At 41.1% G+C, this 16,286-nt stretch overlaps 1 protein-coding gene across 3 annotated transcripts in view; it reads right to left on the bottom strand.

The window, feature by feature from the left end:
* USP46 (ubiquitin specific peptidase 46) overlaps nt 1–16,286 on the bottom strand; it is a 60,329-nt gene that overhangs the window by 21,548 nt on the left and 22,495 nt on the right. For all 3 annotated transcript variants that reach the window (XM_023253111.2, XM_023253109.2, XM_023253110.2), the window contains exons 2-4: nt 15,905–15,985; nt 12,672–12,885; nt 11,006–11,235 (exon numbers count right to left, since the gene is read on the bottom strand). In XM_023253111.2, the coding sequence (XP_023108879.1) occupies nt 11,006–11,235; nt 12,672–12,885; nt 15,905–15,985 (525 nt within the window). The remainder of the gene's footprint in view (nt 1–11,005; nt 11,236–12,671; nt 12,886–15,904; nt 15,986–16,286) is intronic.

Here is a 16,286-nt window from a genome sequence, read left to right as displayed (position 1 = left end):
TGTCTGTCCTCATCTCTGCCTGACTCCTGAGCACATTATGCACAGGATACACTCTCAGCAACTCGGCTACAGACAAAAGGGCGGACCCAAGATTCAAGTGGCTGTAGTTGGATCGGTAGTTGGGAGTCCAACCAAGAAAAACTGCCTGCTGAAGTTCAAGAAACACGATAATCACTGAAGAAAAAATAATAGAACCCAAGGACTCTCAAATTTTACATCCTTAGTGTCCTAGATATCACTCAAACTTACAATGTGTGTGAAGAACCAGGAAAATGGGAGACATTCTTAAGACAACTGACACCGATCCTTAGATGACGCAGATGTTAAAATTAGCAGACAAGAATTTTTTTTTTAGCAGGTAAGAATTTTTAAGAAGCTCTTCTAACTATCCTCAGTAAAGTCAAATATACTCACAATGAATGAAAAAAACCAAGACATCTCAGCAGAGAAATAAGAAAAAAAAGGAATCAAATGGAAACTCCAGAACTGAAAAATTAATATGCGAGATGGACCTAACAACGAACCGGAGATGACAGAAGAAAGAAAAAATGGATTTGAAGACAAATCAATGAAAATTACCCAATGAGAAGAATAAAGAAAAAGAAGATTGGAATAAAAAATTAACAGATACTCAGAGAACTGTTAGAAAATATCATACATATAACTGGAGTCCCAGAAGGAAGGAGAGAGAATAGGGCAGAAAAGCTATTTAAAAAATAATGGCTAAATATTTCCTGATTGGGTAAATGATATACACTTATAGATTCAAGGTGCTCAACAAAGACCACGTAAGATAAATACAGAGAAGGCCAGCCAGCCAAGGCACATCACAGTCAAACCATTACAAGCCAAAGGTAAAAAGCAAATCTTAAAAACATCTAGAGAAAGATGACACATTACAAAAGAATGATTCAATTGGAAGCTGCTCTCTCATCAGATATTACGGAGGCCAGAGACAGTGGAACAACATCTTTAACGTGCTAAAAGAAAAAACTGTCAACGCAGAACTCTTAGAGTCCAAAAACAGATCCTTCAAGAATGAAGGTAAAATAAAGAGAATTCATTATTTACAGACCTGCACTGCAACAAAGGCTAAAGGAAGTTCTTCAGGCCGAAGGGAGATGATACCAGATGGAAATCCAGAGCCTCAAGACAGAGTGAAGAGGGGCGCCTGGGTGGCGCAGTCGGTTAAGCGTCCGACTTCAGCCAGGTCACGATCTCGCGGTCCGTGAGTTCGAGCCCCGCGTCGGCCTCTGGGCTGATGGCTCAGAGCCTGGAGCCTGTTTCCGATTCTGTGTCTCCCTCTCTCTCTGCCCCTCCCTCGTTCATGCTCTGTCTCTCTCTGTCCCAAAAATAAATAAATGTTGAAAAAAAAAATTTAAAAAAGACAGAGTGAAGAGCATCAATAGTAATTTTGGGGGCGCCTGGGGGGCTCATTCAGTTAAGCGTCCGACCTCAGCTCAGGTCGTGACCTCGCAGTTCATGAGTTCAAGTCCCACATCGGGCTCTCTGCTCTCAGCGCAGAGCCCGCTTCAGATTTTCTGTCTCCCTCTCTCTGTCCTTCGCCCGCTCCCTCTCTCTCTCAAAAAGAAACATTAAAAAAAATACAGTAATTTTGACATTGCCCTGTGGGGTTTATAATGTGCATAAATGTAAAACATATAACAACTACAGCATACGGACAAGGTATGGTGGGGGTAGGCGGAAGGAATATGCCTGTACAGTAACAAGCTATGTTTTATGTGCACAGTGACATTATTAATCGCAAGTGGACTGTGAAAAGTAAAGATGATATATTGTAATCTCTAGAGAAACAACCAAACCACAATACACACACAAGTGCACACTAAGAGGAATATTAAAATGGAATTGTTCATATAAGCATATATGTATATGTACATATACTCAACATATACATGTATTAAAATACTTTTTTTTTTCTTTAAAGCAGAGGAGGAACAGAAAAATAAAAAACTGAGGGGAGATAAATGGAAAACAAATAATAAAATGGGAGCCCCAAACTCAACCACACCAATAATTACATTAAACATCAGTGGTGGCCTGGGGCTTGCAACAGAGGTTAATTGCTGGGTACACAAGGGATCTTACTAGTGTGACAGAAATGCTTTAAAACCAGATTATGATGATTGCTGCACAACTCACCAAATTACTTAAAAAAAATTTTTTTTTAATGTTTATTTATTTTTGACAGAGACAGACAGAGCATGAGTGGGGGAGGAGCAGAGAGAGAGGGAGACACAGAATCTGAAACAGGCTCCAGGCTCTGAGCTGTCAGCACAGAGCCTGACGAGGCTCTTGAACTCACGGACCACGAGATCATGACCTGAGCCGAAGTCAGCTGCTTAACCGACTGAGCCACCCAGGCACCGCAACTCACCAAATTACTTTAAAAATTACTGAATGGATGAACTTTATGGCACATAAGTTATACCTCAATAAAGTTTTTTAAAAAGTAAAAGACTTATGAAGCAAAAGCTGACAGAATTAGAGGAAGAAATAAAATAACCCCATAATCATAGATATTTTAAACCCCTTTTCTCAGCAGCTGATAGAAAGGTTAGGTGGGAAAATCAAGAAAAATCATAGAAAATGTGAAGAACTCTGTTATGTGAATAATGTATCCAATAACTGCAATATCTATATTCTGTTCAACCCAGTAGTTCTCAGCAAGGGAAACTTTTCCTTCCGGGAACATTTGGCAACATCTGGACACATTTCTGCTGTCACATCTTGGGGAATGCTACTGGCATCTGGCAGGTAGAAGCCAGGGATGCTGTTAAACATCCCATGATACACAGGGTAGCACCCAAAGAGTTATCTGACTTTAAATATTAATAGTTCCGGGGCGCCTGGGTGGCGCAGTCGGTTAAGCATCCGACTTCAGCCAGGTCATGATCTCACGGTCCGTGAGTTCGAGCCCCGCATCGGGCTCTGGGCTGATGGCTCAGAGCCTGGAGCCTGTTTCCGATTCTGTGTCTCCCTCTCTCTCTGCCCCTCCCCCGTTCATGCTCTGTCTCTCTCTCTGTCCCAAAAATAAATAAAAACGTTAAATATTAATAGTTCCAAGGTTGAGAGACTCGTTTTCAGGTACATTTACCAGGATAGACCATGTGTTAGGATACAAAACATGTCACATTAATTTTAAAAGACTGAAATGATACAGGCTATCTTCCCGTTAACCACAGAGAATTGAATTTTGAATCAATAAAATTAAGGTGTCCAGGAAAATCCTAAATAATTGCAAGTTAAACAGCACAGTTCTAAGTAATATATGGATCAAAGGGAAAAAAGCACAAGAGAAATTAGAAAATATTCTCAACTAATGACAAAGAAAAATCAGAATTTGTGGGATCTAGCTGAAGCAGCAAAGGGAAATGTATAGGTTTAAATGTGCATCTTAGTAAACAAAAGAGCAGGGACTATCTTTTCTGCTTGTTTTAAATGCTATATCCCTAGTACTTAAAATAATTTCCAGCATTTAGTAGATAGCCAATAAATATTCACTAAGTGAATGAATACATAACTGAACAAGTGGAAAGATATCTAAATGCCAACAGTGGCATCTGGAAAACAGAATTATAAATGATTTTCATTTTAAACATGCCTGTGTATGATTTGCAAAAAATAAATAAATAACAATAATAATAATAATCCATAGGTATTGCATTTTTTTTATATTAGTAAAACTTTTTAAACCTAAATGGTCCTTGTCTGGGAGAAAATATAACGGATTTACGGCTAACTGAAATCATACATCATTTAGAGAGGGAGGATCAGGTTCTAAGAAAGCTTTTATTTGAAGGGGGCAAAAACAAACAAACATGGTTTCCTGCTGGATGCAAATCTTTTCTCTACTTAATTATTTTAGGGAGGGGAGAAAGGTACAAGCCTAATTAATGAAATTAAGAAGCTTACTGTAACTTTCCCAATTCCCAGTGTAACCTGCTTCCAGAATTTACAGTGTGAGAAAGCACTGCTCAGGTAGATCAACCCCTTGGGGAATATGAAAAAATGGCTCCAAACCACTTCCATCAGGATTCTTCTTCCCTCTGACTCAGACTGACATACTCAAAAGCAATGGGTGATCAAGCAATTTTTTTTTTTTTCCCCTTTCTATCTTCCCAGAAAGCTGCCAGATAATGAAACCATTTTCTTCCCACACACAAGGATCTCATTCTGGTCTAAGTGAAAATACAGCTTGTCTCCAAGGAAACATATATGTCACTAAGGCTCCAATACTCTCAGCAAGCACAGGCTACATCTTCTTCTCCTTTCTTCTCCCCTAGTTCTGGGCATGGAGTTCCCCAAAAACTAGTTGAAAAGGTATCTAGGAAAATTAAGTGACCCTACCTGCTCTTCGTTTTAACAAATCACAAGTCAATTCATAAAACAAATTAATATGTAAGGTATACATATAAATTAGGAGCTTTCCAAGGGCTGTAAGCAATTAACATCATATTCAAATGCGCTTCGAATCCCCAGATGCCTCTCCTTGGCCTGGTGGAAAAGGCCAGGGGGCTATTCGACGCCCATCGGCCAGGAACCGAAGATGTGCTACCTTAGAGCAGTGCCAAAACAGTGGGCTTAGGAAAAGTGGTAACAAAAGCCCACCTGAGGGACTCAGAAGCACCAGTGAGTGATGTCACCTGGCCACACCACCCACCCCAACTCCTCCTCTTACAGAAGAGCTCAGAAGCTCTACTGAATCAGTGTTAACCTCTGCAAATAAGCAAGAAGGAGCCGTATGATTGGTACTTAATAAAGCAGTTCTTTAGACACCCTTTTGGCTCCAGCGACAGATATAAATGTGCCTTAAAGCCCCCGAGAAGCACTAAAAACCACCAGTTTGCAAAGCAAAACCTCAGCTTAAATGGAAAGGGGGGAAATTAACACCAACAAAATTAAGCTCCAAATGGCCCAGCAAATCTTACAAACCAAGCAAAGGACAACCAAAGGAGCGCTGAGACTAGGCTGGAAAATCCCCATGCTGCAATTCTGAAGTGCCTAGATCAAGGTTATCTGGGAAAGTCTGCACTGAATTACCCCCCTTAAAACAGTTTCTCCAAGTCTATTGAAGAGGGAAACGATTTGTCTCCATAAATCTCGTGGTTGACATTTTGCACTGCAATCACAAGCAACATTCACAAAGGGTAAGACCAAGAAGAAAAACAATCACTGTTTTCTAAAAGCATGAAAGCCCGCACAAAGAGTTTTTTGCACAATTGGCTGAGGTGGCTACAATGGCAAGGCTCCCTCCCTGCTCCCCCAGGGGCTCATTTGCCGCTTAGGATCCAGTGCAGTTGAATCCCACTGTGAGATTTCACAAATGTGACTCAAGCACCATCTAAAGGCTGCTTGCCTTGGGCAGAGGACCTTACTCAAAGGCTGCCCCCTATTTCTCAGCCAGTGAAGGAAAACTTAAATGTTAGGTCTTCTTTTACACTAAGTCCTCGACATTTTACAACAACGACAACTACGACATGATGACCACGACAAAAAAAAAAAAAAAAAAAAAAAAAGCCTGCAGGCTTTGTATTTTCTTAGAAAGTAGAGGGCTTTTCTAACAATTAAAGCTTTCTAAAAATGGAATGCACTGCTGGGAAGATTGAGTTCCCCATCTCTGGACAGAGTCCAAGCAGATGCTGGTGACCAACTGGCTAGGATGTCACAGAAGGGACTCGGGCACTGGTAGGGAAGGATTAGATGACTCCTAGGATCCCATCCAGTTAAAGGATCTATGAAATGAAGGTGACCACCTAAGGAACTCCACAGAAAACTCCTGCCACAAATCGAATCCCTTTTTAAAAAACACAGGTTTTTCAGAGTGTGCCATCCTCCATAAAGATACACTCACACAAAAACAACACAAAACGATACACTCACACATTCACATTCACTTCCACCAAGTATAATGGTTGTATAATTAGAATCCCATTATCCCAAACAAATTTGGTCTCACCCCCAATTTTTTTTTTTAATTTGTTTTTTAATCTTTATTTACCTTTGAGACAGAGAGACACACACAGTGCGAGCAGGGGAGGAACAGTGAAAGAGAGGGAGGCACAGAATCCAAAGCAGGCTCCAGGCTCTGAGCTGTCATCACAGAGCCCATCAAAGGGCTTGAAGCCACAAACCGTGAGATCATGACCTGAGCCAAAGTCAGACGCCCAACCGACTGAGCCACCCAGGCACCCATCACCCAAAAGTTCTGAAGGGTATCTTTGGGCATAGGCGTCACATCTATGGTAACCCTTTAGGAAATACCAGGCTAAGTGATAGTTACTGCCATACAAATGTCTGAGAGTGCGGTGTTTGCATTTGTTGGGCTCAAATAACTGTTCACAGACAAAAAGAAAAAAAAAGAAACTATAAATGTGACTAAGCCTATTATCTGAGCCTTCCTGAAAACTCTCACTTAGTTTTCCACAAGACAGATTTAGTAACCGTGTTAATTTCAAAGATAACCAAAAGGACCAGACCAGCCACACCGTCTGCTGCAGACTTCCTGGCTAAATGAAGACATGTGATGCCCCACTGTTCTGGTTCATGTAGCATAAGTTCGCAGAGTATCTGGTACTTCTCCTTCACAGCATTTTATAATCTTAATTGCAAAACTAATTACTTATTTTGTTATTAATGCCTGTCTTCCATGTTGAAAGTTCCAGAAAGGCAAGGCTCTCATTATATCCTTAATATCTGTGCCTTTGCATAGCAGATGTGAGGTGGGTTGGGGGTGGGGGGGGGGGGGTGGGGGAGGGTAATAAAAGAGTATTCAGCTACATAGTCACTGTATTATCCAAAGTGAAGCCATCTAAGGATGGCTCTCTCAAAGGATAGTAGATATAGATATAGACAAGAATGTGGAGAAAGGAGAATGGTCATATACTGGATGTGTAAAATGGTACAACCATTTTGGGGATTTAACATTTTCTGATTAGCATACCGTATGATTAATACATAGATATACACATACATATGTATGTGTGTGTGTGTGTGTGTGTGTGTGTGTGTGTGTGTGTGTGTGTGTGTGGAGGGGGGGGGAAGGGAGAGAGAGTGGTGGGAGGGGGGGAGAGAGAGAGAGAGAGAGAGAGAGAGAGAGAGAGAGAGAGAGAGAGAAAGAGAGAGATTTACGTCCACTATATTATATGTACTGTAAGGTTCACAGCAGCATTGCTCAGAGTTGCCCCAAATTGGAAACAACCAAATATCCACCAAGAGTGAAATGAATTAGTAAAGTGTGTGTGTGGTATTTCATACAATGGAATGAATACTATATGGTGATGAAAATGAATGAACTAAAGAATCCTGCAACAACACAAAAGAATCTTACCAGGGATACAACAAAGCAAAACCAAAAAACAGTACACAAAAGAATACATATTGTATGACTTCATTCATATCAAGAAAAAAAAAAAAAAAAAAAAAAAAAACAAGCCAAATGGAATGATACATTTTAGGGATGCAAAAGTAAGTTGCAAGTTCTACCAAACACTCAAAGCACCCATAGACTGCTACAGGTTAGTAGGACAGTAACATGCAGGAGGCAAGAGAAAAGGCAGAAAATCCCAATAGGAAGTTACTGCGATTTAACTGAGACCGCCTGCCAAGAGCTGAGGGGGCCTGAGCCAGGGTGTGATAGTGGGGGCTGAGAGAAGTAGAGGATTAAAAAGAGCAGTGCCTGGGTGGCTCAGCTGGTTGTATGTCTGACTTTGGCTCAGGTCATGATCTCACAGTTCGTGGGTTTGAGCCCTGAGTCGGGATCTGTGCTGACAGCTCAGAGCCTGGAGCCTGCTTCAGATTCTGTGTCTCCCTCTCTCTCTACCCATCCCCTGCTCATGCTCTGTCTCTCTCTCTCTCTCTCAAAAATAAATAAACATTTTGGGGCTCCTAGCTGGTCAGTCAGATGAGCATCTGACTTCGACTCAGGTCATGATCCCATGGTTCGTGAGTTCGAGCACCACACCGGGCTCTCCACTGTCAGCACAGAGCCCTGCTTCAGGTCCTCTGTCCCCCTGCCTCTCTGCACCCCACCCCCCGATGTCTCTCAAAAATAAACATTAAAAAATAATAAATAAATAAATAAATACATTTACTTACATAAATAAAATAAAATCAAAATTAAATAATAATAATAATACAACGCTCTGTGCTGACAGTACGGAGCATGCTTGGGATTCTCTCTCTCCCCCTCTCTCTGCCCCTCCCCTGCTCACCCACTCTCTCTCTCTCTCTCTCTCAGAATAAACTTTAAAAAAATAAAAGAAAAAAAGAGATACAACAGACAGAACCTGATGACAGAACAGATACGAGAGGTAAGGTGGCGATGGTACCAAGGAATCCTCCCTTATTCAAAAGAGGGAAGAAGGAAAGAAACAGACTATACATCTGCAGATCATAATATTTACAATATAGCTCTAATTCTGATGTTTAAAAGACATGAAGGTATTCTAAAAATACATTACCAAGAAGAATAAAAAACTGCAATGGATTAAAACACGTAAAATGCTAAAATTCATGAGGTCCTCAGAAAACAGTAACACAAAAGAAGGAAAAGGGGATGAAGTATGCCACAGGTTCTAGCCATGTTGGGAAAGTGGTAAAAAATTAAGGCAAAGATGTGTATCATGGAGTCCAGAGTCTAAGAGAATTTAAACCTAACAATACAATAGATGCAGAAGGGAGGTTGGGTGGGGGAGAAGAATTCATTGATATAAAAGAAGGAAGAAAAAGGAATATAAAATAGGACGGTTAAATAAGAACAAAGAATAGAATGGTAGAAACATACTGCCATTTTCCCGTACTTGTTAACACCCCAGGATGCTTCCAGAATGTGGGAAATTCTACAAGACAAACCTGATTTCTTCAACAACTAAACTGCAAGGAAAGAAGGAAGGAAGGGGAACAGTGGGTGGTAATTTATAGATTGAGACACATACTGGCTAAATTCAGTGTGTGGACATTTGGATCCTGATGTGAAGTAACCAACTGCTTAAAAAAAAAAAAAGAAAAGAAAAGAAAAAAAAAGAGACATAAACTGAGAAACTTAAACACTAAGTTAATAATGATTTAGGAGCGCCTGGGTGGCGCAGTCGGTTAAGCGTCCGACTTCAGCCAGGTCACGATCTCGCGGTCCGTGAGTTCGAGCCCCGTGTCAGGCTCTGGGCTGATGGCTCGGAGCCTGGAGCCTGTTTCCGATTCTGTGTCTCCCTCTCTCTCTGACCCTCCCCCGTTCATGCTCTGTCTCTCTCTGTCCCAAAAATAAATAAAAACATTGAAATAATGATTTAAAGGAATTCTTTTTAGGTGTGATAACAATATTGTACTTTTGTTTAAAATGTTTTTTCTTACCTTCTAGAGATCTGTAACAAAGTAGTAAAGGAACTACAAAGGAAGTGATATGTTATCTGAGATTTGCTTTAAAATGACCAGTTTGGCAAGGGTCGGGGGGGAGTAGGGGAGGCATGAAACAAGAAATGATCAAGACAGGCCGACGTGTTAACAATCATAGTAATACTCATATGAGATTTACTCTACTATTCTACTTCCGTATTCATTTGGATTGTACTGGAATATAAAATATAAAGGGACAGAAGGAGAAAGGGAGGGAGGAAAGATCTCTAGATAGAAAAGTATGTGTAGAAAATGTTTTGGCAGGATGTATCTCAAAATGTTCAAGTGGTTCTCTCTGGGCAAATGTGATCACAATTTTTAGAAAATGTTACAAATTTATCATCTCTGGGTAGGGAGATCACTGGTAGCTTTTAGTCTCTTTTCTCTTTTTGCTTAGCTATGCTTTCTAGTTGTTTCTACAATGAACAGATCAGAATGTTGATTCAAAAATTATTTAAAAGGACAGAAGAAAGACTGCCAAAAAAAAACCCCAAAGAACCTCCCACTTAAATCCACATTTTTTAACCATTTCTGGGTCCTAGCCCCTTAGCAAAAACTAATGAGAGCGACTCTCTCTCTCCCCCCAGAAAAATGCACAATCCTATGTAATTTTTCATACGATGTGAAGAAACTCTGAGATTCCTAACGAACTCGGAGGCTTTCTACGTTGTTAGCAGTTATAGTAAATAATAACAGCTGACATTTATTGTATATTTGCTACATGCCAAGCATGGCCCTATGTGCTTTCCGACTGTTAACTCATTTCACCCTCCCACGCAACCCTCTGACATAGCTGCTCTCATCGTCCCCAATTTACAGATGAGGAGAGTGAAGACAGAGAGGCTGAATAATACGCCCAGGGTCCCACAACTAAGGAATGGCAGAACCAGCATACAAACTCAGCAGCCCGGCTCTAGAGCTGAGCTTTTCACTTCCCAAGTATGAGACCATTCATAGAGTTCAGTCAAATATACCAAGCAAATGTGACGTCCTGAGTCGCACTCTGGAGACCATGACTTCAAATTCAACTAACAGTAAGTGCCCACCATGTGCCAGACTCTTCCAGACAGATGAACCCACCCAGCCCTTGCAACAGTGCTGTGAGGGACCCGCCCCAAAGACACCCAGCTAACTGCAGCAGGATCAGAAGCCGAGTCGACTTCCAACTTCAAGTTCACCATCCCATAGCTGATTCCTTTCAAGTTGGAGGGATGGTCTGTTCTAAGCCTCACATGACCTCCGCATGAGCAAAATCTTTTCAAGGTAACTGGTGGAGATCTAGTTTAACCCTTAATTTGCACCCTTAATTTGTGCACCCTTAGTTTGTTCAATATGTGCACCCTTAATCTGCCTGCCCATGATCCAAAGACATCCAAGTTTTGAGATTTTCCCTCATCAGTCTACTTTAGGCACAGCTGAGACATCTTGGATGGAGACACGCTTCCACAAGTTTGCTCATATACATAAATAGAACTGTCTGCATATCCTGAAGACAAGTGCCAGGTGCTTACACTCACAGACAATGCACTCACACACACCACGGCCTGTACCAATACGCACAAGCGAATTACATGAAAGCCCTCATAATGCTCACAGTTTCACAGTTTAAGCATCGAGTTTCATTGGTGAGCGTTCCCTGAAAAATCTCATGGACCCAGGTGAGTTCTGGTTTATTATTCTCTGCAGGTTCATTCATGTTGCCATTTTTTAATTTTCCATTTTGTTTTTCCTGTTTCTTCTCTTCCTGCAGGATGTCCGCAATAGTGTTTAGCAAATAATTTAGAAACTCGTGAGCATCCTGCTGCATGTAGTTATCAAAGAGATCTGGAAAAGAGAAGGTCATTGTTTCAGTCTCTGGTTCTTGAAAAGCAAACACGATGCTCCGTTTTACACACCACGCTTCAGTCTCTATATTGAAATGTCCAGTGGACAGGTATCACATATATTCATCTCTATTTTCCAACTTTAATGGGTACATTTTAAAAGAATTTTGTTCATTTTTCTCACCACCCACCAAGAACTAAATTTCCCATGTCTCCTAAAAGTCATCATGTATATAAAAAGCTACCAAAATTTTTATTTGTTCTACAAAAAAAAAAAAAACCCAAGAAATTATTTGGTAAGTTTCCTGATAAAATATCAATATTTAATATGATGTGACCACCAATGATCGATTATTCATGTTGCAATTTATCTAGAGCAAAAGGGTTCTCTTCCCAAAGATCATATTAAGCCCTGGACCAGACTGGAAGCAGCTTAAACGAAACACATATGGGAGATGAGGGATATATGTGTCTATCTGATAGTGTTCTGAAACCAAATGCGAGTGATTCCAGAAGCCTACTGCTGTTCCCTGCCGTAGGGACAATCAAGAGACGAATGCAGCTGTGCAACTTCGTTATTAATCGCGTTCGCGACAAGACTCGGGGGCGCTCTGCCTCCTGCTCACATTATTTTTATTCTGGCACGTATAAACTACAACAACGTTAAGAGACAGCAATCAAATTAAATGAGACTTTATAAAACAAACATCTGATTAACTGTGCAAGTCTGTTGGAGTAAGGCTGAAATCTAGGATAAACACAAGTTGCCATACCAACTATTTCTAGTCATAGAAATTACCAATGCAAATCTTCTGGAATAACCTAGTCCCCACCACCACCACTCCCCACCCCCCGCCAAAAAAAAAAAAACCAAAAAAAAAAAAAAAAAAAACCCAAAAAACAAAACAAAAAAGAAAAAAAAAATCAGGTGACAGCCGGGCATTTTTATAGTATAAAGATATCAACTTAATATCCTTCAATTGTCTCAGGCATAAAAATCAGAGGTATTATTTTTAAAAGAGCAGAGTCTCCAATTAGAGAATATACAGTTATTTTAATCACTTACGACAACTTTATAAGAGTACCATTTTATTCAATTACTGCATCAACTTATTTATTCCAATCAGTGTACTGGCCTAGAAGGCTGCCTTGGGCAAGTTTTCTCTTACATGGGTCCTATCCAGAAAAAAGCCCCTCCTGATGCACAGCAAATAAAAAGACCATTCCAAAATGAAATGATAAATCAGAATTTGTAAGCTTTTTTTTTTATCCAGTCTTATTTTATGTATACGTGGTGGAAAAGGAGAATTATATCTGCCTTTATGAGTAGTTGGCCAGACCATTTTCCCATGAAAAATAGCAAGAGGGGAGGTACATTTTGAGGATACACAGAACTATGAATACTCCTTTTTTCGGACCTTCAAACACATTACTCACCATTCTCTTTTCTCAGCCTCGAAATGAACTTCTTTGGTGGGATCACGCCAACCTTCTTCTTCTGCGTGGCAATGCTGTGGAAAAGGTCTGCCAGGCACGTCAGTAAGTTTTCCTTCTTTTTTTGCTGGGCCTTGTATGCCAACACATTCTCCCGGAACGGCCGACAGAAGTATAATGCCTGAAGCACGGAGTTACAGTAGCACGTGTTTCCGAACTGACAAAGGACAACAGGGATGGTTCAAGTTCATGGTCTGGAGACGCGCCACCTCCGGTGGGAAGAGGGAGAAGCCCACCCTCCAGGAGCCAGCCCAGATTTCCCAGTATCGGAGGCCTGCTCGCCATGTTAGAAAACCAGCAAACCACTCTAAACACACACCAGTGACTATCTGAGCAACAGGGAAACGAATACAGGTTTATATCAGCCTGGTGCCTCTCTAGCCCATGAAAGTCCCTAAAATAGATAAGAAGCTCTCAGCCTTAATTAAAAAAAAGAAAATCTAAGGAGAGCTTCTAGTGCTTAAAAAGAAAAGAAGAAAACTCGACATAATATGGTGACGAAGGAAAGTAGCTGGCTAAATAAGAGAGGCCATGTTGTAGGGGGGTGCCTGGGTGGCTCAGTCAGTAGAGCGACCAGCCTCGGCTCAGGTCATAATCTCATGGTTCGTAGGTTCGAGCCCTGCATCAGGCACTGGGCTAACAGCTCAGATCCTGGAGCCTGCTCCGGATTCTGTGTCTCCCTCTCTTGCTACCCATACCCCACTCACACTTAGTATGTCTCTCTCTCTCTCCAAATAAATAAACATTGAAAAGTAACAATAATTAAATAAATAAGAGAGGCCACATTAAGACATATCTAAACTCCTATGGTGGAAAATAAAAATCCAAATCAGAACCCAAGAAAAAGAACCAGTTGGTCAGCTGAAGCAGCCTCATCTACATGGGGACTTGTTTTAGTCTTACTCTTCCAAGATTCTGGTGCCCCTGCGCATTGCTTCAGACCCCATGTCCTCACTTACTCCAGAGCAATGGGGCAAAGAGGTGCCTCCCTAGGTCATCCCACCAGCTTCTTCCCCTCCAACTCCTGAGTCACCCTCAGTCTTTTTTCTGCCATAATGGTAAGTGTCCCAACACAACGGCACTCAGTTCCTGGTCTCCTACAATCACATGAGGACTCACACCCTAATATTCTGTCCCTCTCAAAAACCACGGATACTCAGGTTATGATTAAAGAAGGAAAAAGTCATCATCTCAGTGGTTTTCAACAGACTGTGACACCAACTCTGTGGAAGAACACAGCCCAGACTATCACTTTAGGAATCTTCACAGAGAGGAAAATAAAAAGGGAAAAATCTAAAGAAACCACAAGATTAATAACATAGATTTCAAAATCCTTTGTAAGATTAAAATAGAACATGAACATCTTCTCAAGATTGGTTGTTGGCTTGTGTGTCATTTTCCCAAGGGTGAGACAGATGCTCCGCCATACTTAATGTGACATTTCTACGTATGCTAAGAGAGAACATTTCCTATTTTTACATATTTTAATCTACTTTGACATAATTATGTAATAGGAGACAAACCTCTTTTTAAAGAGAAGCTGGAACTTTCATGAATTACCATTTGAAGTGAACATAAATGAAGCTATTAATAAATGTAATCTCACAATGCTTCCACAAACTAGGAAATGGACTTAATTCTTTTTTTCCTCGTTTGTATTTTCCCTAGCTAGGGCAGAATTTTCCACAACTTGAACAACTATCTTCATAGAGCTCAGCAGAGGCCTGTGCATAATGGCTAAAAAAATTGTATTAAAATTAGAAGTCCAGGGGCGCCTGGGTGGCTCAGTCGGTTGAGTGTCCAACTTCGGCTCAGGTCATGATCTCACGGCTCGTGGGTTTGGGCCCCGCGTCGGGCTCTGTGCTGCCAACTCAGTGTCTGGAGCCTACTTCAGATTCTGTGTCTCCCTCTCTCTCTGCCCCTCCCCTGCTCACGCCCTGTCTCTCTCTGTCTCTCAAAAATAAATAAATGTTAAAAAAAAAAAACATTTTAAATTGGAAGTCCGTATTTCGCCAACAGAATGCCCTATATTCTAGTACTTTAGCCTTCCTTCTTCCATCCTTTTCTCTTTGACTCAGTGTATCCGCCTTTGCCTAGACACCCTTTAGTAATGCTTGGCCCTGATCCAGTGGATGACTCTGGGAAGGAAAAGGAATTAATGTTTACGGAGTGTCCACAATGTGCCTCAGCCTTGTGTCAGGGTCTTCAGTAGGAGCTCGCTCACGGATCCTTCATTATAACCCAAGAGAAAGATATCATTATGGTGTCCAATTTACAGATGGAGAAATGGAGGCTCAAAGAGGCCCAGTGACTTGCTCTAGATCACACAGCTAGTGAGCAGCACAGGCAGAATTCAGGGCTATATTACTTCAAAGCCAATGTTCTTTCTATTATGCCACAAGGGGTATTTGTTCACTGAGAATACTTCTAGCTTCCCCAGTGGAAATTACTAGCTGTTACACCTGGGTACTGACAGATTCTGCTCAGAGCGGTTGTACCAGGAAACCAGGTGCTTGTGAGGTGCTTATGAGGTGGAAAACCTTTACCCCAGAGGGAACGGATCAGGTGAGGAAGAAAGCTCACAAGGGTATTGGGTAACATCGCCTAACGACTTAGTCATAACCAGCTCATCAAGGAAGCAGAGCCTAAGTGTGGTCACATGCAAGGCAGCATTGCTGAGCACAGAGAAGATGAGGCCCAGGAATTGGGAGATAAATTGGTCCCAGTCTTCCCCCCCACAATCCACCCCTGCTTTCAGTACCAGCATCAAGTTTGATTGTTAAACAGTTCCTGGTGATGAGCTGGTAACACTTTTAAAACTCTGTACTCATGCATACTGAAACAGAGACTGGCCAAAGACCAGTTCACCTACACGATACAAGCAGATTTGGCCACAAAGGCTAATAAAATTATTCCAAAAGTTACAAAGGAAATCTCATGAGCACCGGGGAAAAAAGTGAGAATGTGACCCAACAATGCAGTAATTAAACCCTTTTTTCTGGGACAACTGACACTTTGAAAAACTGAACTAAATGTCTCCTCCCCAACACCTGCCATTTCTAGGAACTAAGGTGCATGAACAATTATTTAAAAATTGGTGATAAGAGAAACTGCCATGGAGTTGCTTCAAGTACTCTAAAACATTTGATAAAAATAAGACATCTTTATATACTTACATTGACCAATCCAAAATAGTGTTCATTGATTGGAAACTGCTCTGGACCAATGTCTTTTTCCAGAGCAGAGGCATTGGTGCCCTGAAAGAGAAAAATAACAAAGTTTCTATTGTACATAAAATGGACAATAGACTCTTAAGAGAGTCCACTATTGAGATCAGCATCTCTCTCGCCCTCGTGGTGGTTAGTGCTGTTTGTGCTGGGGAAAAAAAGTGTCAGAAGTAAGTCGGTAAAGGAATTAATAATGTCAGCCTTATTTTTCTCTTCATCCAATGTAATCATCCCTTCAAACCCATTCTACCTGACTTCGATGATCTTCTATCAGTAACGTTGGTTTGAGATAGGCAAATAAGCAAATTATCATTAAGAGCTTGTGAATAAA

Source organism: Felis catus, chromosome B1 (assembly GCF_018350175.1).
Source record: "Felis catus isolate Fca126 chromosome B1, F.catus_Fca126_mat1.0, whole genome shotgun sequence".
Taxonomy (NCBI): domain Eukaryota; kingdom Metazoa; phylum Chordata; class Mammalia; order Carnivora; family Felidae; genus Felis; species Felis catus.
This window is presented reverse-complemented; position numbering and strand designations above follow the sequence as displayed.